At 40.7% G+C, this 22,602-nt stretch overlaps 1 protein-coding gene across 5 annotated transcripts; it reads right to left on the bottom strand.

Annotated features, from left to right (window-relative positions):
* Positions 1-777: 777 nt before the first annotated feature.
* FBXL21 (F-box and leucine rich repeat protein 21) lies at positions 778-20,702 on the bottom strand. 5 transcript variants are annotated; one of them, XM_059887984.1, is made up of 5 exons: positions 20,208-20,702; positions 11,343-11,709; positions 10,758-10,880; positions 4,506-4,677; positions 778-1,534 (listed from the first exon to the last, which is right to left on the bottom strand). In XM_059887984.1, exons 1-5 carry the CDS (start codon positions 20,408-20,410, stop codon positions 1,419-1,421), a joined length of 981 nt encoding a protein of 326 aa, XP_059743967.1. In that variant the 5' UTR covers positions 20,411-20,702; the 3' UTR covers positions 778-1,418.
* Positions 20,703-22,602: the final 1,900 nt, after the last annotated feature.

Genomic DNA, 22,602 nt, shown 5'->3' with positions numbered 1-22,602 from the left:
TGCTGAAATACCCAAAGTGGTTGGAGGGTGAAGGGTTTACACGGATAAGACAGAATTTGCCAGTCTTTACAGCCATACATTCCCACACTCGATGTAAGTTGTCGATCTTCCAGGTAATCAATGATAGCAGTCCAAGGTACTGTGGGACACTGATTTCAGAAAGTCTACATTACAAAGAATACTAAAAAGAGAAAGAGATCTACCCTGACCTGAAGTATCTCATGCAACTGAGTCCGTCAGCCTCATCGAGCCATATGCCCGTAACAGCTACTTATTTTTACACATCATTGTCTATCCTTATGACTCTTTCCTGGTTATGTGACAACGAGTATAAAAGGGAAATAAGACCATACGACTAGTCAAAGGACGAGAAATAATACGGCTCTGTAGATCTTAGTCGGTCAGTAAGAAATGAGTGAGGTGAACTCCTCCTTCTGGAAACTTTCATGAATTTTTGCTTAAACTCTTTGGAATGTAGAAAACTCCAGTAGAATGACTCCACTCCTAGTGTAGCTATGCTATTGGAAATGTAGTCAACTTAACTTTTTTACTAAAGAGAAGGGGCTGCTTTGGTATACTAGCACCTGTGTACAAGAATGCTCATAATATGACTATTTGTCATAGCAAAACCCGGAACAACTCAAATGCCTGTCAATAGTCAGATGGACAAACTGTGGTTTCGGTACAGAATGGAATATTATACAGCAGTTGTAATAAATGAACCTCAGCTAAACATAACAAAATAGATGAATCATTAAAAAAGCTCAAAAGGGCATATAGCATGATACTGTTTTATTAAGTCAAAACAACTAAAGCCAAAACAGAATTTTTAGGAACACATGTATATGTGATAAAAACATATAAAAAGGAAATCGAGCAAATAATAAACACTAGTTATCTCAGGACTGGATAGGGAAGGACCACATAGAAAAATTTAAGTTACTATCAATGCTGTAGTTTTACGGTTGGGAGGTGACTTCACGGGTATTTATCATTACGAATAAGATGTTATAGAGGCAACGGGACTCGGGTGGGTATTCAGGAAGAAGACTCACTGACGGCTCTCAGATAGTTTAGTCTATAAAACACCATCAGTACTTTCTCATATCCAGTTAGATACTATTCTCTACTGTGTCATAACATCTTATACAAGGCTAGCAAATTAAGACTTTAAGTTTTGGTTAAAAAGAAGAAAACTGCAACACCGGCAGTGTCTGGTTTGATCATCTACCTTATTCATCTCCCTAGTGCCAAGTAACTTTAGGTCACTTCCAAAGATTACATTTTTCTTCAAAAGACAAAGCCTGTGCTCCCATTGAGATCACAAAAAAGGAAATAGCATACTGATTTCAAAGGCAATTTTAAAAGGAGCTCTAAAATGTTTGAACAATGACATATACATTTAGTCTTCTAAATAATCAACCTTCTGAAGTGACTGTTTTAGAAACCACACTCATTACCCAGAACAGACGGCTTCTCCAAAGAAGAGCGAAAATGCTGCTTTCTGCCTCGCCTCCCACAGGCACTCTCATATCTGTTGAACATAAATGCAAACTTTAGACTAAAGGACTTCTTTCCTCAGAATCACTAGAATATAGCGCCCTCTGGTGCACTGTATCAGAAGGTTGTTTTGTTTTCTTAATTTCCTTTTCCTTTAGGTTTGAGTGTTAAAATGTTCAGTCTAAAGTACTGCACAGGTTCAAACGACAGGGAGGTAACAGCACTGAGTAACTTAATTTTCTTTATTGAAGGTGATTATAACATATACTTAAAATTTTGGTGTCAGATATTAGCTTAAATGACTATAAAATCCATCTTTATTTAGAAAATGTTTTGAGTTTTCTGAAAGAAAGTAATTTAATGAAAGAACAAGGTAAGTGGTCAATTTAAGAGGCCATAGCTGGACAGGGAGGAATCACTACATTTTTGTGACAACATTTATCACACTCAGGGCATATTAACAATAACATATGACTTTAAAATCTGCCTAGAATATGTACAAATGCGCTCTGACTAGAGGGTGCATGGCAATTTTAAGGAACCGAAAGAGGATGAGAACAGAAGGGGCAAAGGGCACCTGTGGGAGGAGACAAGGTCAAAGAAGCAGGGAGAAGCCAGAAGCCAGAACCTGTGGGGTCTTATGGGTCATTTTAAGGATACATATTCATCTTAAAGGCAATAAATCGTAGCCATTAAAGTATAATTATAAAGTATAAACAATAATTAAAGTGTTTTGGCTGTGTTACTAATTAAACAACCACTTCTGCAAAGGATCTGGCATAGTTTCAGATACATAGTAAATATATCCAGTAAATGCTGATTCCCTCACAAACACCCTCTAAAAAATTTACTTTTTATCTCAGTAGTGTGTTTAACCAATTACACAGTATCTTTATAAAATGAATTAGCATTATTTAATGTTAATCTAATGCCCATTTTCTCCCAAGTTAATACAACAAAGTAGAATTTGAAATGCACTAGAAATTACAAGTTATTTACTGAATCATAACATGATCTTATATACTGCTAAAAAATAGAGTTCAATTAAGCCAGCCTCTGTATCTCTACTTTGAGTGTACTCTTAGTTTCTAATACTAAATATTTTGTAAAGTATATTAATACCAAGATGAAACAGAAACAATTAACAATATAAAATTGTAAGTGACATAATTTAAGGGATCCAAAATTCAATATTACAAATTTATTTAGCAAGTCAAAATATGCCTTCAAGGAAGGCTGAGGAACTTATCTACAAACTGATTATCTGGAGAAGGCACCCCACTCCAGTACTCTAGCCTGGAAAATCCCAAGGACGGAGGAGCCTGGTAGGCTGCAGTCCATGGGGTCGCGAAGAGTCGGACACAACTGAGCGACTTCGCTTTCACTTTTCACTTTCATGCATTGGAGAAGGAAATGGCAACCCACTCCAGTGTTCTTGCCTGGAGAATCCCAGGGACGGGGGAGCCTGGTGAGCTACCATCAATGGGGTCGCACAGAGTAGGCCGAGACTAAAGCAACTTAGCAGCAGCAGCAGCTATCAACTATCTAACCCACCATACAGTGTCTGTGCTCTATTTATGATTTCTGTCTTTTCAAATCTCTCATAGTTTCTCAAATGCTTCTGCTATAATCCATTAAGGTAGTTTGTAAACAATACAAGATTTCACCTAACACATTTCAGCAACGCATCTTAAAATTTACATTTGCATAGACAGAAAGAAGCTAATCTTATAGATTAAAAAAAAAAAAAGTTAAGAATCTTTGGTTCAGTAGTCAATTACCAGAGAGGCATGACATCAGGAAACCATATTCTTCCCAGGTATTTGGAGACTTCAGTGTGAATTTCACCTAGGCTATAAACATCATCAGGTATCAAAACTTCCTCCATGATAGAGAGGTGGGTTAGCTTTCTCCCACACAGTCTTACAAACTCAATGAATGCACTGCAGCTAACTTCACATTCACTGAGGCCCAAGGCTGTCAAGTTTTTACAGTGTTCAGCAATACAAATAAGTTCAGTATCAATGACCTGAATACCATTAGCACATACAACTAACTCTGTTAGTCGGGGACAGTTAAGACCTAGCCGTCCTAGAATCTCTTTGCTTACTGACCGACCAAAATAAAGATGAGTAACAGGGGTTTCTTCTTTGAAGAACGTCTCCATTTCCTCTTCATATAAAAAGAAGTACATAACAACATTCACTCCAGGGGAGTGTTTAATAAGTGCATCCCAACTTTGTCTTTTAATAGAATGAAATTCAATTTGTCCAGCATTTTCACCCATAACATCTATTCGAAGATGCTCAAGGTTAACATGAGTCTCGTTTGAAAGCGCCAGGAGAAGTTTGTCACTTAGCATGTAATAATTCAATGCCAGTTCTCTAAGACCTTGACAATGGTCAGCTACACAAAGGATTCCTGCAGGAAATGGGGAAAAATCTTTAAACACAAAGAGTATGGATACTAACACAACATTTTGTGAATTTAAATTTGTATCAGTTATTCATTATTTCCTAGAATAGACATCTAATGATTTCTGAGATGGATGCTGATATATATATATAATTTGCATGCAAATCTGTATTTGTATGTGTGTATGTGTGCATATATATATATATATATATATAATATAAATAATTATGTGAATATGTGTACTTAGTCCTTCTGGAGTGGATTGCCATTTCCTTCTCCAGAGGATCTTCCCCATTCAGGGATTGAACTTGTATCTCTTCCGTCTCCTGCATTGGCAGGCAGATTCTTTACCACTGCACCAACCGAAAAGCCCCATATATATAATTATACATACAATAAAAAATATATATATAAGTAAGATACTCTTAGGAGAAGCAATTTAAACTATATTTAGCTTACATCAATACACTGAGTTCTTTTGAAAGAAAGATTGATGAATTATATCTCATAAGCATGTAGTGTTCAACAGGAAATTGTATTACTACTATTACTATAATAAAACATCATATGAGCTCAAAAATAAAACCTACCATTAGATGAAACATGAGGACAGCTACTCATTTTTAGGCGTCTTAGAGTACCACTATTATTGGCCACAAGAATGCTCAAAGAAGGATCATCCACTGGCGTGTCTTCAATTTTGATTGATGACAATGATATTGAGTTAACAAAAAGAACTGTAAGTGCTGACACAAAATGAGACTAGCATGGCAATAAGAAAAAATTATAAAACATTATTTTAAAATCTACAGCTGCAATAATTTCATCAAAACTATTTATTAATATATCAACATATGCTTATAATAGCATAATAAAAGTGATCAACATATTACTGCTTTTCATAGTGCCATTAGCCAGGAGAAATAGCAAAGTACAGTTTTATTACTTTTATCATTGCTAAATGGAATAGTGAGAGAGGAAGAAGTCTCAAAGATTTCATAAACACATCTTCCAATTATTTTCAATCTTAAGGATTTACTTTTCAACATTAAAAGGATATAATCTTATGTATTTCCTAGAATAGAGGTTGGCAAGTTATGGTCCACGGGCCAAGTCCAGTCCACTTTATCGTACGGCTCATGAGTTAAGTGTGAAAAGTGTTAGTCACTCATTCATGTCTGACTCTTTGCGATCCCATGGACTATAGCCCACAAGGTTCCTCTGATCATGGAATTCTCCAGGCAAGAATACTGGAGTGGGTCGCCATTCCCTTCTCCAGGGGATCTTCTGGACCCAGGGATCACACCCAGGTCTCCCGCATTGCAGGTGGATTCTTTATCATCTAAGCCACTGCATGGTTTTTATATTTTCAAATGATTCAAAGAAAATTTTTAAAGAGGAGTGCTTTGTGATATGCAAAACTTAAGTGAAGCTCTTTCAGTGTCCCTAATTAAAGCCTGACCATAGAAGAGCACTGTGGGACTCATTTATGTACTGCTCTTCTTTCACACTACAGTGCGAGAAGTGAGCAGAGCGATAGGCCCCACAAAGCCTGAAATTTACTATCTGGACTGAGTCAACACCCTAGTCTAGGATAAATAAATTCTTATCTGTTTTATTCATTCGTGTATTTCTAGCACCTAAAATAGTATCTGGTACATAGTAAAAGTCAATATTTACTGTTGATGAATAAATGATGTCATATTCTTCAGAGACTTTTTTTTTTAGCAAATTATCTAAACAAAGATACATTTTGAAAACTTTCTGTTTTGAAGACTGACAAAAAAAAGTTTAGTTACAGTCTGACTTCATAATGGGTGGAGTTTCAGAACTTTTCAGGTCATTTTTTGACACAGAAAGTCTAGAAAACAAATCTATGCACATTTTTTCCTTTTCATAATCAACTTGGATTCTATCAAAGGCTCTACTGTCCCTAACAGAATGACCAAATTGGTTATACATCATAATTCCTTTACAAGAAATCAATGGTTTATACAAGTGTAAACTGAGTTACACACATTCTCAAATGGTGGACAGCCGAACCTCTTTACTAAACTTTGCTGTTGTTGTCCAGTCGTGCACGACTCTTTGTGACCCCATGGACTGCAGCACACCAGGCCTCCCTGTCCTTCACCATCTCCCAAAGTTTGCCCAAGTTTGTGTCCACTGCATCAGTGATGCCATTCAGCCATCTCATTCTCTCTCCTCTTCTCCTTCTACCCTCAATCTTTCCCAGCATCAGGGACTTCAATGAGTCAGATGTTCACATCAGCTCAGTTCAGTCACTCAGTCATGTCCACCTCTTTCCAACCCCATGGACTCCAGCATGCCAGGCTTCCCTGTCCATCACCAACTCCCGGAACTTGTTCAAACTCATGTCTGTCAAGTCAGTGATGCCATCCAACCATCTCACCCTCTGTCACTCCCTTCTCCTCCTCCCTTCAATCTTTCTCAGCATCAGGGTCTTTTCCAAGGAGTCCATTCTTTGCATCAGATGGCCAAAGTATTGGAGTTTCAGCTTCAGCATCAGTCCTTCCAATGAATACTCATGACTGATTTCCCTTAGGATTGACTGGTTCCATCTCCTTGCAGTCCAAGGGACTCTCAAGTCTTCTCCAACACCACAATTCAAAAGCATCACTCCTTTAGGACTCAGCTTTCTTTATAGTCCAACTCTCACACCCGTATATGACTACTGGAAAAACCATAGCTTTGACTAGAAGGACATTTTGCTGGCAAAGTAATATCTCTGCTTTTTAATACGCTGTCTAGGTTGATCACAGATTTCCTTCCAAGGAGCAAGCATCTTTTAATTTCATAGCTTCAGTCACCATCTGCAGTGATTTTGGAGCCCAAGAAAATAAAGTCTGGCACTGTTTCCATTGTTTTCCCATCTATTTGCCATGAAGTGATGGGACCGGATGCCATGATCTTAATATTTTGAATGTTAAGTTTTAAGCCAGCTTTTTCACTCTCCTCTTTCACTTTCATCAAAAGGCTCTTTAGTTCCTTTACTTTCTGCCATAAGGGTGGTATCATCTGCATATCTGAGGTTATTGGTATTTCTCCCGGAAATCTTGATTCCAGCTTGCGCTTCATCCAAGCTGGCATTTCTCATGATGTACTCTGCATATAAGTTAAAAAGCAAGGTGACAATACACAGCCTTGACATACTCCTTCCCCAATCTGGAACCAGTCTGTTGTTTCATGTCCAGTTCTAACTGCTGCTTCTTGAGCTGCAAACAGATTTCTCAGGAGGCAGGTAAAGTGGTCTAGTATTCCCATCTCTTGAAGAATTTCCCAGTTTGTTGTGATCTACACAGTCAAAGGCTTTGGTGTAATCCATAAAGCAGAAGTAGATGTTTTTCTGGAATTCTCTTGCTTTTTCTCCAAAATACTGGAGCTTCAGCTTCAGCATCAGTCCTTCCAATGAGAATTCAGGATTGATTTTCCTCCAGATTGACTGGTTTTATCTCCTTACTGTCCAAGGGACTTTTAGGAATCTTCTCCAGCACCACAGTTTGAAGGCTTCATCTCTTCGGTGCTCTGCCTTCTTCATGGTCCATCTCTCACAACCATACATGACCACTGGGAAGACCACTACACAGACTTCTGTCAGCAGAGTGATATCTCTGCTTTTCAACACACTGTCTAGGTTTGTCATAGCTTTCCTGCCAAGAAGCAATCATCATCTTCTGCAGTCACCATCCACAGTGATTTTAGAGCCCAAGAAGAGGAAATCTGACACTACTCCCACCTTTTCCCCTTCTCTTTGCCATGAAGTAATGGGGCCAGATGCCATGATCTTAGTTTTTTAACATATAGTTTTAAGCCAGCTCCTTTACTCTCCTCCTTCACCCTCATCAAGAGGTTTTTTAGTTCCTCTTTGCTTTCTGCCATTAGAGTGGTATCATCCTCATATCTAACGTTGTTGAGGTTACTCCCTTCTACCTTGATTCCAGCTTGTAACTCATCCAGACCATCATTTCTTATGATATGCTCAGCGTATAGGTTAAACAAACAGGGTGGCAGCACACAACGCTGTTGTATTCCTTTCTCAATCCTGAACCAATCAGTTGTTCTATACAGGATTCTAACTGTTGCTTCTTGACCTGCATACAGGATTCTCAGGAGATAGGTAAGGTGGTCTGGTACTCCTATCTCTTTTAAGAGCTTTCCACAATTTATTATGATCCACACAGTCAAAGGCTTTGGAGCAGTCCATGAAACAGAGGTAGATGTTTTCTTGGAATTCCCTGGCTTTCTCTATGATCCACTGAATGTTGGCAATTTGACCTCTGGTTCCTCTTCCTTTTCTAAAACCAGCTTGGACATCTGGAAGTTCTTGGTTCTCAAAATGCTGAAGCCTAGCTTGCAGGATTTTAGCATGACCTTACTAGCATGGGAGATGAGTGCAATTATCTGATGTTCAGCACATTCTTTAGTACTACCCTTCTTGGGAATTGGGATGAGGATTGATCTTTTCCAGTCCTGTGGCCACTGCTGGGTCTTCCAGATTTGCTGACATATTGAATGCAACACTTTGATGGCATTGTCCTTCAGGGTTTTGAATAGTTCTACTAAACTTTATGGTGCCAAAAATTATTAGAGGAAAAGAAAGAGTTCACTCTTTTCCCTTAAGAAATGTAAGGTTTATTTCACTTTTAATCAACTTCCATAGGACTCTTTCAGTCCTGAAGGACACACTTAAGCATTAGAGTACATATTTCATTACAGTAACCATGTACTATTGCTTTTTTTTAAAAAGAGGACCATTTTCAAAGTCTTTATTGAATTTATTACAATACTGCTTCTGTTTTTATGTTTTCGGTTTTTTGGCCACAAGGCATATGGGATCTTAGCCCCCCAATCAGGGATTGAATCACATCCCCTGCACTGGAAGGAAAGTCTTAACCACTGAACTGCCATGGAAGTCTCTAGGTCAGTACTTCTCAGGCAGATCAACATTCTGTATCCATACATCACTTTCCCTCAGTCTGCAAATCAAAGAACTGAGGCACAGAGACATCCACAACTTTGCCAGAAGCCACAGAGCTCATTTTGTGTGGAGGCGCGTCTTAGAATGAAGCCTCTGGTAACTGCCTCAGGTAACCCAGAAGCTGGCCCTGGAAGCTGATGTGCAGCAGAGAGACAGCCCAGAATCTAAGAATTTCAGGCTAATCTGCTTCCCTATCTCATAAACAAAAATAACTATTTAGAAGTAGTAAGTTTTCATCTGATTATTGAATCCCCAAGTGACCCATTTTTTTTCAGCATACCTCTTAAAAAGATTAACAGGCTAGCAGAAATGCATTCTAAAAGAGAGCCATGACCCAGTTAATGAGAACGGAGATGCTGCTATTCCTCCATCCACTTCTACAGGAAGGCTTCCATTAGTCAGTTTCACTGATGACCAGAGTTCAGTGCTTATTACATATGAGGCACTATTCTAATTCTGGGTTTATTATGGTAAATAAGCAAAAGAGAGTCCCCACCCTCAAGGAGCTGATGTCTTCTGTTTCAGGAGGAGAAGAGTAAACATTAAATAAATAAGGTGATTTCAAGTTCTGATGAATGATGTAAAGAAAATAAAACACTGCAGAGAGTAACTAGAGGAGGGGGTGTTGTTTCAGCAAAATGGGTCAAGGAGGGCCTCTCTGAGGACACGGCATTCAAGTCAAAGCCGAATGAAGAGAAGGCAGTCATTAATTTCTGTGGCAGAGACTGCTGGTGGCTTCATAAGAACCATCATCCTTTCTTCTTTGGTAATCTGGTTCTAATTTTTAGCTGGGCATATTGCCACCCAGCTAAAAGACTTTCCGTGCTTCCCAGAGATGTGCTGTGGCCACAGAGCTAAGCTGCCCAGTAAGAAGCCCTGTGTGGTACTTATGGCTAGCCTTGTACACCTTGAAAGGGAGAGGGCACACTCTTCCCCCCCATTTATTCCCTCCAGCGGTCTAGAACAAGGACATGATGGCTGGAGCACAGAAAGCCATCTTGGGAAATGAAAATGAAGACAACACCGTGGAGAGAAAGGAAGCGCCTAGGCGGAATGTGGGTTCCACAGTCCTAGTGGACAGCAGGCCACAGCTAGGGACTGCGGCGCCTATGGATTTCTTTAGTGTAAGAGAAATAAACCTCAGCCATGTTTTCAAGCCACTGTTCCTTTGGAATTTCTACTGCAAGGATGCCAACATTATCCTAACCAGTATAGTACATTTAGTTAAAGATGACACTGTTCCACCTCCAATGGAGCAACAACTGAATTCAGGAAAGATATCCACTATCGGCCCTACACACTCTACACTCAATGTAACTATGTCAACTGGCACTTGGAAATTCTAAATACAACACCTAGATTTTATATTAATGCCATCTGCTGTGACACAATTATTAAAATTACAAAACAGATCTAAAGAATGAAACCATGCATTAGATATCTCATCAAAAATATCTAATGTGTATCTAAGTGCTAGTCAACAAAAACCCGCTTTAAGTAATTATTTGAATGCAAGTAAGGTTGTGATCTATTTTCAGGAAAAGAATTATGTTTGACTGAATGCATGCTCAGTCGCTTCATTGTGTCTGATTCTGCAGCTCCAGGGACTGTAGCCCTCCAGGCTCTTCTGTCCATGGAATTTTTCAGGCAAGAATACTGGAGTGGGTTGCCATTTCTTTTTCCAGGGAATCTTCCCAACCCAGGGATCAAATTTGCATCTCTTGCATCTCCTGCACTGGCAGGGAAGTTCTTTACCACTAGCACCACCTGGGAAGCCCTGTGTGTGTCTAGTTCAATAATATTTAAGAATTGTAGTCAATCTCACAAAAAAAATCATCTTTACCTTGGACATATTCAGAAAACTTGGCTTGGCCGTTGAAATCAAGCCCAAAGTCTGGATAGAACAATTTACCAGCTGCGAAAGTATACCACAGGCAGCTTCTGCTGACTCAGTACTACTATCAACCTACAGAGACAATTAAAAATCTTAATTTCATGAATGTAACATTAGAAGGTTACTGGCAATATAATTATTTAACAGAATTCAATACTCAACTACAAAACTGTACTTATCCCTTCAAACTATAAAATAAATGAGTATTTTTTCTCTAATATACACTATATTTGACAAAAAAGGAAAAGCAGAGATGATGACAAATGAACTTTCTAAGCACTTTATACTTTCGAATCTTGTAAGATTACCTGAATTTTATTAAAATTATTAATGGCATCTACATGAAGGAAGCTGAAGTTTATTCAATTGTAGCTCAAGTACTACATCTAAATCTACGCAAGTAACAACAAAGAAACAGGAAATAGATTGGGATAAGAATTCTGAAATATTCATTGACTGTTTCAGTATAATGATCTAACACAAATACTAACAAAACTTAAGTCATCGCTTTTATGTACTGCTTATTTTTCTTACCTTAAAGCTGACATACTGGAGATGGGCAGCATGCTTTTTAATGATCTGCTGAATGAGATCAGGATGAGTGGAGTTAAAATATGAAGCAGCTGACTGGTTCAGCTCAAATTCAAACTTTCTCCAAAGGTCAGGTATGTGGAAAACTTCATTCCATCTCCTACAGACAGAAGATGCCCGGGCTCGATCTATTAAAGGAAGATACTGAAAAATGCGTAACACTACGTGGTGAGGCAAATTCCCCCAGTCCAGAAGAGCAGCACGCATGTGAGTCTGGCTGAGAGAAGAATGGCACCCAAGTTTTGGCTGTTTCACTGCAGGTGAAGACTGGAGAACTTTATTCATGAAAGATAAACGGTTCCTCTTCATTCTGTAAACAGTAAACAATGGTAAGTGATCATTTTCCCCACATTCCCATCCTATACTTTGCTTTAATTGTATGGAATAACAACATCAGAAAATGAGAAACAGTTTAAGACAATTTTCACAGGAATCTTTCACTTTCATGCATTGATAGGCACTACTTAGCACTAGACATACAGAGATAAACAGGAGGGAAAAGTCAAAGCGTTAGTCGCTCAGTCATGTTTGACTTGCGGCGACACCATGGACTGTAGCCCACCAGGCTCTTCTTTTCCATGGGATTCCCCAGGCAAGAATACTAGATTGGATAGCCATTCCCCTCTTCAGATAATCTTCCTAACCCACGTTTCCCACACTGCCAGCAGATTCTTTACCATCTGAGCCACCAGAGAAGCCCCAAATAGGAGGGAACTTGTTCTCAAAGAGCTATGGTGAAACAGCAAAATACAGTGATGAATGCCATCACTGAAACTGGGACCAGCTGGTGGAAGTTTAAGGGAATGGCATGTTCTTGAGTTTGTATGTGGGAGGGGGTAGTCGGGGTAAGTTTCCAGGAAGAAAGGTCCAAGGAAGCAGAGCATGTGCCAGGTTTATTCCTAGTCAATTACTGTATTCTCACTAACACAGTGCAATTGTGCTGAGAACTCCAAGCAGGGTGGGGTTGTGGGGACCGTTGGGAGCTAGAAAACATAACTAAAAGCATGGATCTGGGTAAGTCCCAACTCTGTTATTTACCAACCATGTGATTCTGTCTGAGCAAATTAATATAAGCCTCAGCTTCCTCCCCTGAAAAGCAGGGAGAAATGCATTACGTCTCATAAGGTTGTTGAGAGGATTAAAGTAACTCAAGTGCCAGCCCATAGTAAGTGCTCAATAAATGTCGCCCTTGTTGTTAAATCATCTAATGCATTTTCCTGAACAAATTTCATTATGTTGCTTAAGCTGGAGCACAGTTCCAACGAAAAGCCAAATGGCCTGTGACAGTTTTCAGATGACACCCAGGACATGGGAGATCTAGAGAAGCGGGATATGGCAGGGACTGAAGCCGCAGCAGCATACTGGGTCCTCACTAGCTGATGTAAACATAGCAAAGGAACGAGCGTTCTTTCCCAACAGAAAGAAAGGATGACTCCTATTAGCTGGAGACAAAACTAAGTGCAGACAAAATTCAGGTATAGATATAGCCAAGTATATAGGGTTATCTTGTACATATATTTTACATAAGAATTCAAAGTATTTTAAGTATACAATTTAAAATAGTAATAAGGGTAGTTCTGAATTTTATTTAACTTTGGTTGACTCTTTAACCCTCTTCTCATCCCTGGATGCTAGGTATGTGTATGTGGAAGATTTGGTATCATAACTGAAACATACCTTCAAATCTAATGAAATATTTATTTAATATGTAAATATCCCTGTCTCATGAGTCACTGTCTGATGGGAAACATTTCTTAACCACAACATAGAGATGGATCCCAGAAATAGGAATGACCCATAAAATCACTGAGCAAAATGAAAGGCCATCTTTAGGGTTTGGGAAAGGGAAGGAGGGGTAGGAAAAAACTGTATCTCGAGCACTAGGCAGAAGAGCCAGTGCACATCTTAATCTGACTAAACCAGTTTACGTACGTAACTGAGCAATACCATGTAGAATATGCGCAGCTGCTGATATCAATAATTCAAAGCATGTACTATTTTAAAGGGTTAATTCCCTAAAACGAAATACAACAGTCCAAGGAAAGCAAAGGAATGGACGTCAGATACTCACCTCTGAAGCTGAGCACATTTATTGACATTTTGCTTGTAACTGTTTTATTAGGAAGCCTACAGAACGGAAAGCTAAAATTTTACTAAGGAATTACCAAAAAGTTATTGCTAACATAATCCCTCATTAAAAAAGCAGTGAAGCCAAAAATAAAACAAAGACTTCATCCAAATGCCCAGTTAGAAAACCACCTTGTGATTCTAAATAAAGGAACTGTGCTATATATTAAAACCGCATGTAACAGGGATTAAATGTTAAACCTGTGTATCTGTTAAAAAAATTAAGTTCCCAATTCACTGACAGAGTCACCAAAAATAACTAAACGATAGTATGTACCAATAATTCTATCAAAAAATAACATCTTAGTTTTCTTTTTCCTCATGTACATCAACTTTCAGAATAGAAAACCCATCCACAAACCATACATTTTATATGAAATAATTTTTTAGCAATGAACATCTGGAACATATGATCAAGTGCAAGACAAAGGGATCTTTATTAGCTTGAAAACCTAGATATAGAAATTCCAGCCTAAGCATATACAATCGTTTTTCAAAACTGATCATTTCTTTTTCAAACTACCAACTTTCTTACCTAAAGAAGGCTCCCAAGTTACAGTTCACGGTGAATGAATGAAATGAAGTAACTGCTGCCATAGGGTACTCACCAATATCCATTTGATTTCACTTCCTAGCTTGGCAAACCACCACAAAAACACATTCATCAGAATATATAAGTAAAAATTCAGCAATTTTTATACTTAGGGCATTTATATATCATTGTATATGCTGAAAGTTATTATCAGAAAATTACTGATTCCCAAACTATATTCCACTCAGAAGAAAAGCTGCCCATTAAAGCAAAAACAAGAACAAAATACCACTAGCCTCATCAATAGAAATAGAGCAACACTCACCAGGAATTACACATGAAGCTCTACTCAAATAGAAGACTGTGGATCAAACAGTCAAATGAGGGCTCTAAAAATTCACATTTTAATAAAAACATATAGGGAGTTACTACAGAACAATTAGGGTAGCCCTGATTACATTTGTTAATAGGCTATGTAAATCTTTCAGTTCCAGTTTTTAGAAGCACATGCCACCACTACTTTTCATACTGTTCATGGGGTTCTCAAGGTAAGAATACTGAAGTGGTTTGCCATTCCCTTCTCCAGCGGACCACGTTTTGTCAGAACTCTCCACCATGACCCGTCTGTCTTGGGTGGCCCTACACGGCATGGCTCATAGTTTGAGTTAGACAAGGTTGTGGTCCATGTGATCAGATTGGTTAGTTTTTTGTGATTGTGGTTTTCATTTTGTCTGCCCTCTGAAGAAGAAGGATAAGAGGCTTATGGAAGCGTCCTGATGGGAGAGACTGACTGAGGGGGAAACTGGGTCTTGATCTGATGGGCAGGGCCATGCTCAGTAAATCTTTAATTCAATTTTCTGTTGATGGGGAGGGCTGTGTTCCCTCCCTATGGTTTGACCTAAGGCCAAACTATGGAGAAGGTAATGAAGATAATGGTGACTTCCTTCAAAAGGTCCCATGCAGGCACTGCTGCACTCAGTGCCCCCAACCCTGCAGCAGGCCACTGCCGACCCACGCCTCCACCGAGACTCCTGGACACTCACGGGCAAGGCTGAGTCAGTCTCTCGTGGGGTCCCTGCTGCTCTTTCCTGGGTCCTGGTACACACAAGGTTTTGTTTGTGCCCTCCAAGAGTCTGTTTCCTCAGTCTTGTGTAAGTTCTGGGGGCTCTATGGTGGGGTTAATGGTGACCTCTTCCAAGAGGTCACATGCCATACCCAGGTCTACTGCACCCAGAGCCCCTGCAGCAGTCCACTGCTGACCCATACCTCCACAGGAGACACTCAAACACAGTTCTGGCTCAGTCTCTGCAGGGTCTTTGGGTCCTGGTGCGCACAAGGTTTGTTTGAGCCCTCCAAGAGTCTCTGGCAGGTATGAGGTTTGATTCTAAACACGATTTTGCCTCTCCTACCATCTTGCTGGGGATTCTCCTTTGCCCTTGGATGTGGGGTATCTTTTTTTTGGTGGGATCCAACATTCTCCTGTTGACAGTTGTCCAGTAGCAAGTTGTAATTTTGGAGTTCTCACAGGAGAAGATGAGCACACATCCCTCTACTCCACCATCATGGAGAAAATCTTGGCTTGAAATTCAACAATCAGAAAACTAAGATCATGGCATCTGGTTCCATCACTTCATGGCAGATAGATGGGGAAACAAAGGACACAGTGACAGACTTTATTTTCTGGGGCTCCAAAATCACTGAAGACGGTGACTGCAGCCATGAAATTAGAAGACGCTTACTCCTTGGAAGGAAAGTTATAACCAACCTAGACAGCATATTAAAAAGCAGAGACACTACTTTGCCAACAAAGGTCCATCTAATCAAGGCTATGGTTTTTCCAGTAGTCTTGTATGGATGTGAGAATTGGACTATAAAGAAAGCTGAGCTCCGAAGAACTGATGTTTTTGAACTGTGGTGTTGGAGAAGACTCTTGAGAGACCCCTAGACTGCAAGGAGATCCAACCAGTCCATCCTAAAGAAAATCAGTCCTGAATATTCATTGGAAGGACTGATGCTGAAGCTCCAATATTATGGCCACCTGATGTGAAGAACTGACTCATTAGAAAAGACCCTGATACTGGGAAAGATTGAAGGCAGGAGGAGAAGGGGACAACAGAGGATAAGATGGTTGGATGGCATCACTGACTTGAAGGACATGAGTTTGAGAAAGCTCCAGGAGTCGGTGATGGACAGGGAAGCCTGGTGTGCTGCAGTCCATGGGGTCGCAAAGAGTTGGACACGACTGAGCGAATGAACTGAATTGAACACCTCTACAGTTATAATAATTAAATAAGCAGACAGAACTTTTATTATTTATCATTCCCATATGAATGTAGTCTGACTGCTGCTGCTGCTGCTGCTAAGTCGCTTCAGTCGTGTCCGACTCTGTGCAACCCCATAAATGGAAGCCCATCAGGCTCCCCCGTCCCTGGGATTCTCCAGGCAAGAACACTGGAGTGGGTTGCCATTTCCTTCTCCAATGCATGAAAGTGAAAAGTGAAAGGGAAGTCGCTCAGTCATGTCCGACTCTTAGCGACCCCATGGACTACAGCCTACCAGGCTCCTCCATCCATGGGATTTTCCAGGCAAGAGTACTGGAGTGGGGTGCCATTGTCTGCTGTTACCATAAGCTTCTGTGATTTTTAAATTTTTCACCTGTATTGACAGACATAATTGATTTGTTCATGATTTATTAGTATTCTCTTTGAAGTTTGATCAATTTCTGTGACTTATCAGAGTTAGGAGCAGTCTATGGATACAGAAGAAAATAAAAACAGGTCTACACCAGGCATGGCAAATAGATGGGGAAGCAATGCAAACAGTGACAGAACTTTATTTTCTTGGGCTCCAAGATCACTGTGGACGGTGACTGCAGCCAGGAAATTAAAAGAAGCTTGCTCCTTGAAAGAAAAGCAATGACAAACTTAACAGCGTATTAAAAAGCAGAGACATTACTTTGCCTACAAAGGTCCATATAGTCAAAGCTATGGTTTTTCCAGTAGTCATGTATGGATGTGAGAGCTGGACAATAAAAAAGGCTGAGCCCTAAAGAATTGATGCCTTCAAACCGTGGTGCTGGAGAAGACTCTTGAGAGTCCCTTGGACTGCAAGGAGATCAAACCAGTCAATCCTAAAGGAAATCAACCTTGAATATTCATTGGAAGGACTGATGCTGAAGTTGAAGCTCCAACCCTTTGGTCATCTGATAGGAAGAGCCAACTCCCTGGAAAAGACCCTGATGCTGGCAAAGATTAACGACAGGAGGAGAAAGGGATGGCAGAGGATGAGATGGCTGGATAGCATTACTGACTCAATGGACATGAGCTTGAGCAAACTCTGGCAGACAGTGAAGGACAGAGAAGCCTGGGGTGCTGCAGTCCACGGGGTTGTAAAGAGTCAGACACGATTGAACAACTACAAATACCAGAATAAAACTCATTGTCTGGGCATCATGAATAAGTGTCATAAAGTAAAATTAAATAAATTCACTCTGCTCCTTTTTGTAAGCCTAACTCAGTTACACACAGCAGGTGGAGGAGACAACTTATTAATAATCCACTAAAACCTTATCTTCAATCTCTAATGCCCACCATCAGCCAGCTCTCTTCTCTCTGAATCCTACTCCTAAAATAGAGCTGTGGAAGACAGACAGGGAGAATGAATTAGAGCCCAATATCCACAATTTGATTTCCAGACTGCCAAGTGTTGCTCTACTATCATACAAACCCTATCTTCCAGATAATGGCAAGGTCAGCTCTCTCTCCTTTATATTCTACTCCAGAAGTAAGCAGATGGGAGCCACCAGGGACACTTTCAGAGGAATACCACAAAAGAAGAGAGAGGTAAGTCAAGTGACTTACACTTTCCCAACCAAATGACACATAGTTTTATTTACCACAGAAACTTTTCTACTGAGCTATCAATATGGCTAATTCCATGTATGCAGGTCATGCTTTATGCTAGAAAACACTGAAGAGATCTGGAAAGGATATATAAATAGGGAGTCTCTACCTAAGACCCAGAAGTAGGCGTTGTGAAGGTACCTAACTCAGATCGGCTCACTGGAGTTTTTAAACTCAGATGAATTACTTTCCTGGTGGCTAAAGGGAGTTGACTGTTGTTTTAAGAGTCACCAAATAGTGAGGACTGGTGGAAGACAAAACCAGAATTTAGGACCCCATCAGGTGGTAAGCCACAATTGAAACATGTAGAAATGAGCAAACTTGACAGTGATCACAAGCACAAAACAGGTTTATCAGCACTTGGGGAAAAAACGTAATGATGATTCAAAGTCCACTTGGTGGCTTCACTAACCACCCTAACCCAATTTCCCTTTTTTAAATATGTTAATTAATTTGGCAGATGGGTGACCCTGTGAATCAGAGCCTCTAAAAGTATCTAAGAACTCTCCCACAGTATTCTTGAGGGAAAGATAATCAAAGACAGGTTACTGAACATTAAAAGCCCGCCTGGAAGCAGAAATGAAAGCAGCTATCTTCTGCACCATCACCAGGTTCTTCCAGATTGATGAAATGAATACACAGAAGGCACTTCTAAAGACGTCAAGTTTTTATGAGTCACAACAGTAGAAATATTGTGTAAATACTACAGATAAAGCATAAAGATTTAAAACTATCTAAAAAAATGAGACATATTTGTTGGAAGCAACAAGATGAAAATGAACAAAAACAATGAGCAAATGTCCTTAAGCAACTCTTCTAAAGTGGCACACTGAGAAATTAGATTGCTCCCCCCATATGCAGGGGACCTCTGTTAGGAGTCTGAAATCCTAGTAGTCATCAGTGCAATGGCCAGAGAGGTGTAGCCTGGACAGGGGAGCGGAAGATTTATTTCAAAATATAGTTTTGAAACTTGACTGCTTGACAGAATACTAATAGAAGAGTAAATTGTGCCAAAGGGCAAAGTCTTCCCACTGAACATAGCCCAGAGGACAAAATATAATTTTTTAAGAATGTTTTCAAAAATATTTATGTTCTTTGCAACCCACATGACCTCTGGGTTCCATTCTAAATCTAAAATCTACAATTTTTTAAAATATGAAAGTCAAACTACAGTATCATCAAAGTTCCAACAGGACATAAATAACTGGTATGTATTTATGTCAAACAAATCTTTCTTAAAGCAGTGATTGCCAACTTTCTACTGTTGTGACTCTTAAAAACTTGAACTGGGCAATGTGTTTAAATCCTTGAAACTGGGGTGGGGGAGAGTCTCAGCTGTTCCCCTCTCTTAACCCTCTCCACCTCTCCTGCAACTCCGAAGGGAAAAGGGAATGAGGACTGCAAGCCAGGCTCTCTTACAGGGAAGGCTTCTGAAATGGGGAGAGTCTCTTCTCAGTGTTGGTTACACCAAGGGATCTTAACAATTAATACAAAGGTTTCAAGAAGGCACTTTGCAACATTTTTCTGAGCAAATAATCAGTTTTTCCACTTCATATTTTGGGGGAAATTTCTGGGCACAGGTAACTGAAAGACAAAACCAATAACACCTAAAAGGGCAGAGATTCTTCCAAATTACAGGGAAGGCTTGTGTCTACTTTTCTCCAGGACATGCCTTTGTAAACATAAACTCTTAACAGGCTCCTCCTGTTAAGGGAAAACACTTCAAGTCGTCGTGCAAAAGAGACCGCGTAATCAGTAATCATACAGGTAATGAAAACATCAACTAATACGCGCTTAAGAGAGAGGTTAAGACGAACATAATCCGTTCAGAGCTTACCCTCCAAAGATGAACAAAATGACTAAATTCGGGAAACCTGGGTCCCGGGCTGGGCCCTGCAGAAAAACCACCATAGGAAGAAACGAACAACCCGAGGCTGTAAAACCTCAGACAGAAGACCCCACCTCGAGGAAAAGCAAATGCAGGGGTGGGGGTTGGCCACGGCAGCCTGGCCTGGGGTCGGGAGGAGTCTCTAGCCGGGGGTGCCCCCTCCCGCTCCCCGTTTCGGGGAGTCCAGTGCCCGGGCTGAGGACGCCAGGTCGCGCCTCCCCGTTCCGGGAGAAAGCGCGCTAGCCGGGTCCTCAAACAACCCGCCCCGGGCAGGACCCGCGCTCCTGCCCGCGGCTTCCTCAAAGCTAGTGGAGGCGCAGCCCCCCGCAGACCTCCGCTCCCCCAGAAGGAAAGGATACCTGGAGACACACCACCGCGTGTCTTTCCGCGCGCCCGGGCTTTCGCCGGCCGGGCTGCGGCGGCGGCCCAATTCCCCCCCGTCCGAGCTCTGGGCAGCTGCCCTGGAACCGGATACGCTGGGCCCGGGACGAAGACCCCAGAGCTCGCGGGCGTCCCCCAGGCCCTCCCCCGGCCCCGCCCCCGGGCGGCCACGCATGCGCATAGCTCCAACTGTCTCAGGGGACCTGTGCGTGCCGGCTCCCACCCGCTCAGGGGCATCTCCTTAAGTGGTGACTGGGAGGGTTTTCTGCCTGCTGGCCTTCAGCTAAATTGATGTGACACCTGCGCGGTGAAATCGTAACGACCAGCCCATCCGAATGGGAGTGAATTCACAGTTCCAGGGTCTAGAACGTAACTTCCCTGGAAAGTGCACCCTTTATTAATACACAGATACATGAAACTTAAAATACTGAGAGTGTTAACAGTTCAGTGTTAAATATGTGTATATCAACTCCCCGTCCTGTGCCACATCTCACTCCCTGAGGATAACACTGTTCTTGTGTAAATTACTAGACCTTCCGTACATACACAGAAGTATCCAATGAGAAGCAAGAATTTTATTACTCTCATTTGCTAAGTTTGAAAAAAAACTCTGGGATCAAATTATATATAATATTCTGGAACTTCTTTTGCTTACTACACCACGGACATATTTCTCTATAAACTTCTCTATCAACACAAATCCCCCTCATACTTTTTTTTTTTTGCAAACAACTCTCTTAAGGTATAATTGACAAAATAAACTGCAGATACTTAAAACATACAATTCGATAAGTCTGAACATACACATTTCTTCCAAAAGTTTCCTTATGCCTGTCTATAATCCCTCCTCCAACACTTTCCCCATCTGCTTTCTGACACTACAGATTAGTTCACATTTTCTAGAATTTTACATAAATTGAATCATAGAGTATGTACTCTTTTTATCTGGTTATTTGCACTCAGCATAATTATTTTGAGTATCATAGTGTTAGTTGCTCGGTCTTGTCTGACTCTTTGTTACCCTATGGACTGTAGTCCACCAGGCTCCTCTGTCCGTGCAATTCTCCAGGCAAGAATACTTGAGTGGGTAACCATTCCTTTCTCTAGGGGATCTTCCCTGACCAGGGATTGAACCCAGGTCTTCTGTACTGCAGGTGGATTCTTTACCATCTTAACCACCAGGGAAACCACCAGGGAAATGAGTATCATAGCTCATTTGTTTTTACTGCTGAGTAGTATTCCATTTTACAGATATAACACAGTTTATATATACATTCACCTGAAGATGGACATTTGGCTATTACAAATAAAGCTGCTATGAACATTACTGTACACATCTTTGGACATGTTCATTTCTCTTGGGTGAACACCTAGTATGCAAGAGCTGCACTGTATAATAGATGACATCACCTTTCTGGAAGAAAGCCAAGAGGAACTGAAGAGCCTCTTGAGGAAAGTGAAAGAGGAGAGTGAAAAAGCTGGCTTAAAACTCAACATTCAAAAAACTAAGATCATGGCATCCGGTCCCATCATTTTATGGCAAATAAATGGGGAAACAATGGAAACAGTGACAAACTTTATTTTCCTGGGCTCCAAAATCACTGCAGATGGTGGCTGCAGCCATGAAATTAAAAGACGCTTGCTCCTTGGAAGAAAAGCTATGATCAACCTAGACAGCATATTAAAAAGCAGAGACATTACTTTGCCAACAAAGGTCTGTCTAGTCAAAGCTATGGTTTTTTCAGTAGTCGTATATGGATGTGAGAGTTGGGCAATAAAGAAAGCTGAGCATCGAAGAATTGATGCTTTTGAACTGTGGTGCTGGAGAAGACTCTTGAGAGTCCCTTGGACTGCAAGGATATCAAACCAGTCAATCCTAAAGGAAATCAGTCCTGAATATTCATTGGAAGGACTGATGCTGAAGCTGAAGCTCCAATACTGTGGCCACCCAATTCAAAGAGCCAACTCATTGGAAAAGACCCTGATGCTGGGAAAGATTGAAGGCGGGAAGAAAAGGGGAAGACAGAGGATGAGATCATTGGATGGCATCACCAACTCGTTGGACATGAGTTTGAGCAAGCTCCAGGAGTTGGTGATGGACAGGGAAGCCTGGCATGCTACAGTCCATGGGGTCACAAAGAGTCAGACACAACTGGGAGACTGAACTGAACTAACTTCTAAAGAAGATTGCCAGTCTTTTCCAACAAGGCTATTTTATATTCCCACCAGAAGTGTGTTACAGCTCCATTTCCTCCACATCCTCACCCCCACTTTTTAATCTAATAGATATCTAGAGGTATCACAATACAGTTTAAATGTACATTTCCCTAGTAAATAATGCTGTTGAACATTTCTTCATGTGTTTATTTGCCA

Source organism: Bos taurus, chromosome 7 (genome assembly GCF_002263795.3).
Source record: "Bos taurus isolate L1 Dominette 01449 registration number 42190680 breed Hereford chromosome 7, ARS-UCD2.0, whole genome shotgun sequence".
NCBI classification, from domain to species: domain Eukaryota; kingdom Metazoa; phylum Chordata; class Mammalia; order Artiodactyla; family Bovidae; genus Bos; species Bos taurus.
This window is presented reverse-complemented; position numbering and strand designations above follow the sequence as displayed.

Bases quoted from the DNA above. Each gene is read 5' to 3' on its own strand.
- FBXL21 (XM_010807297.4), bottom strand. From the start codon at position 19,871: ATGGTGGTTTTTCTGCAGGGCCCAGCCCGGGACCCAGGTTTCCCGAAT. The intron at 11,710-19,797 runs GTAAGCTCTGAA...TACTGTTTACAG, and splicing joins ATTTTGTTCATCTTTGGAGG to AATGAAGAGGAACCGTTTAT. The intron at 3,922-4,505 runs GTAGGTTTTATT...CATTTCCTGCAG, and splicing joins TCCTCATGTTTCATCTAATG to GAATCCTTTGTGTAGCTGAC.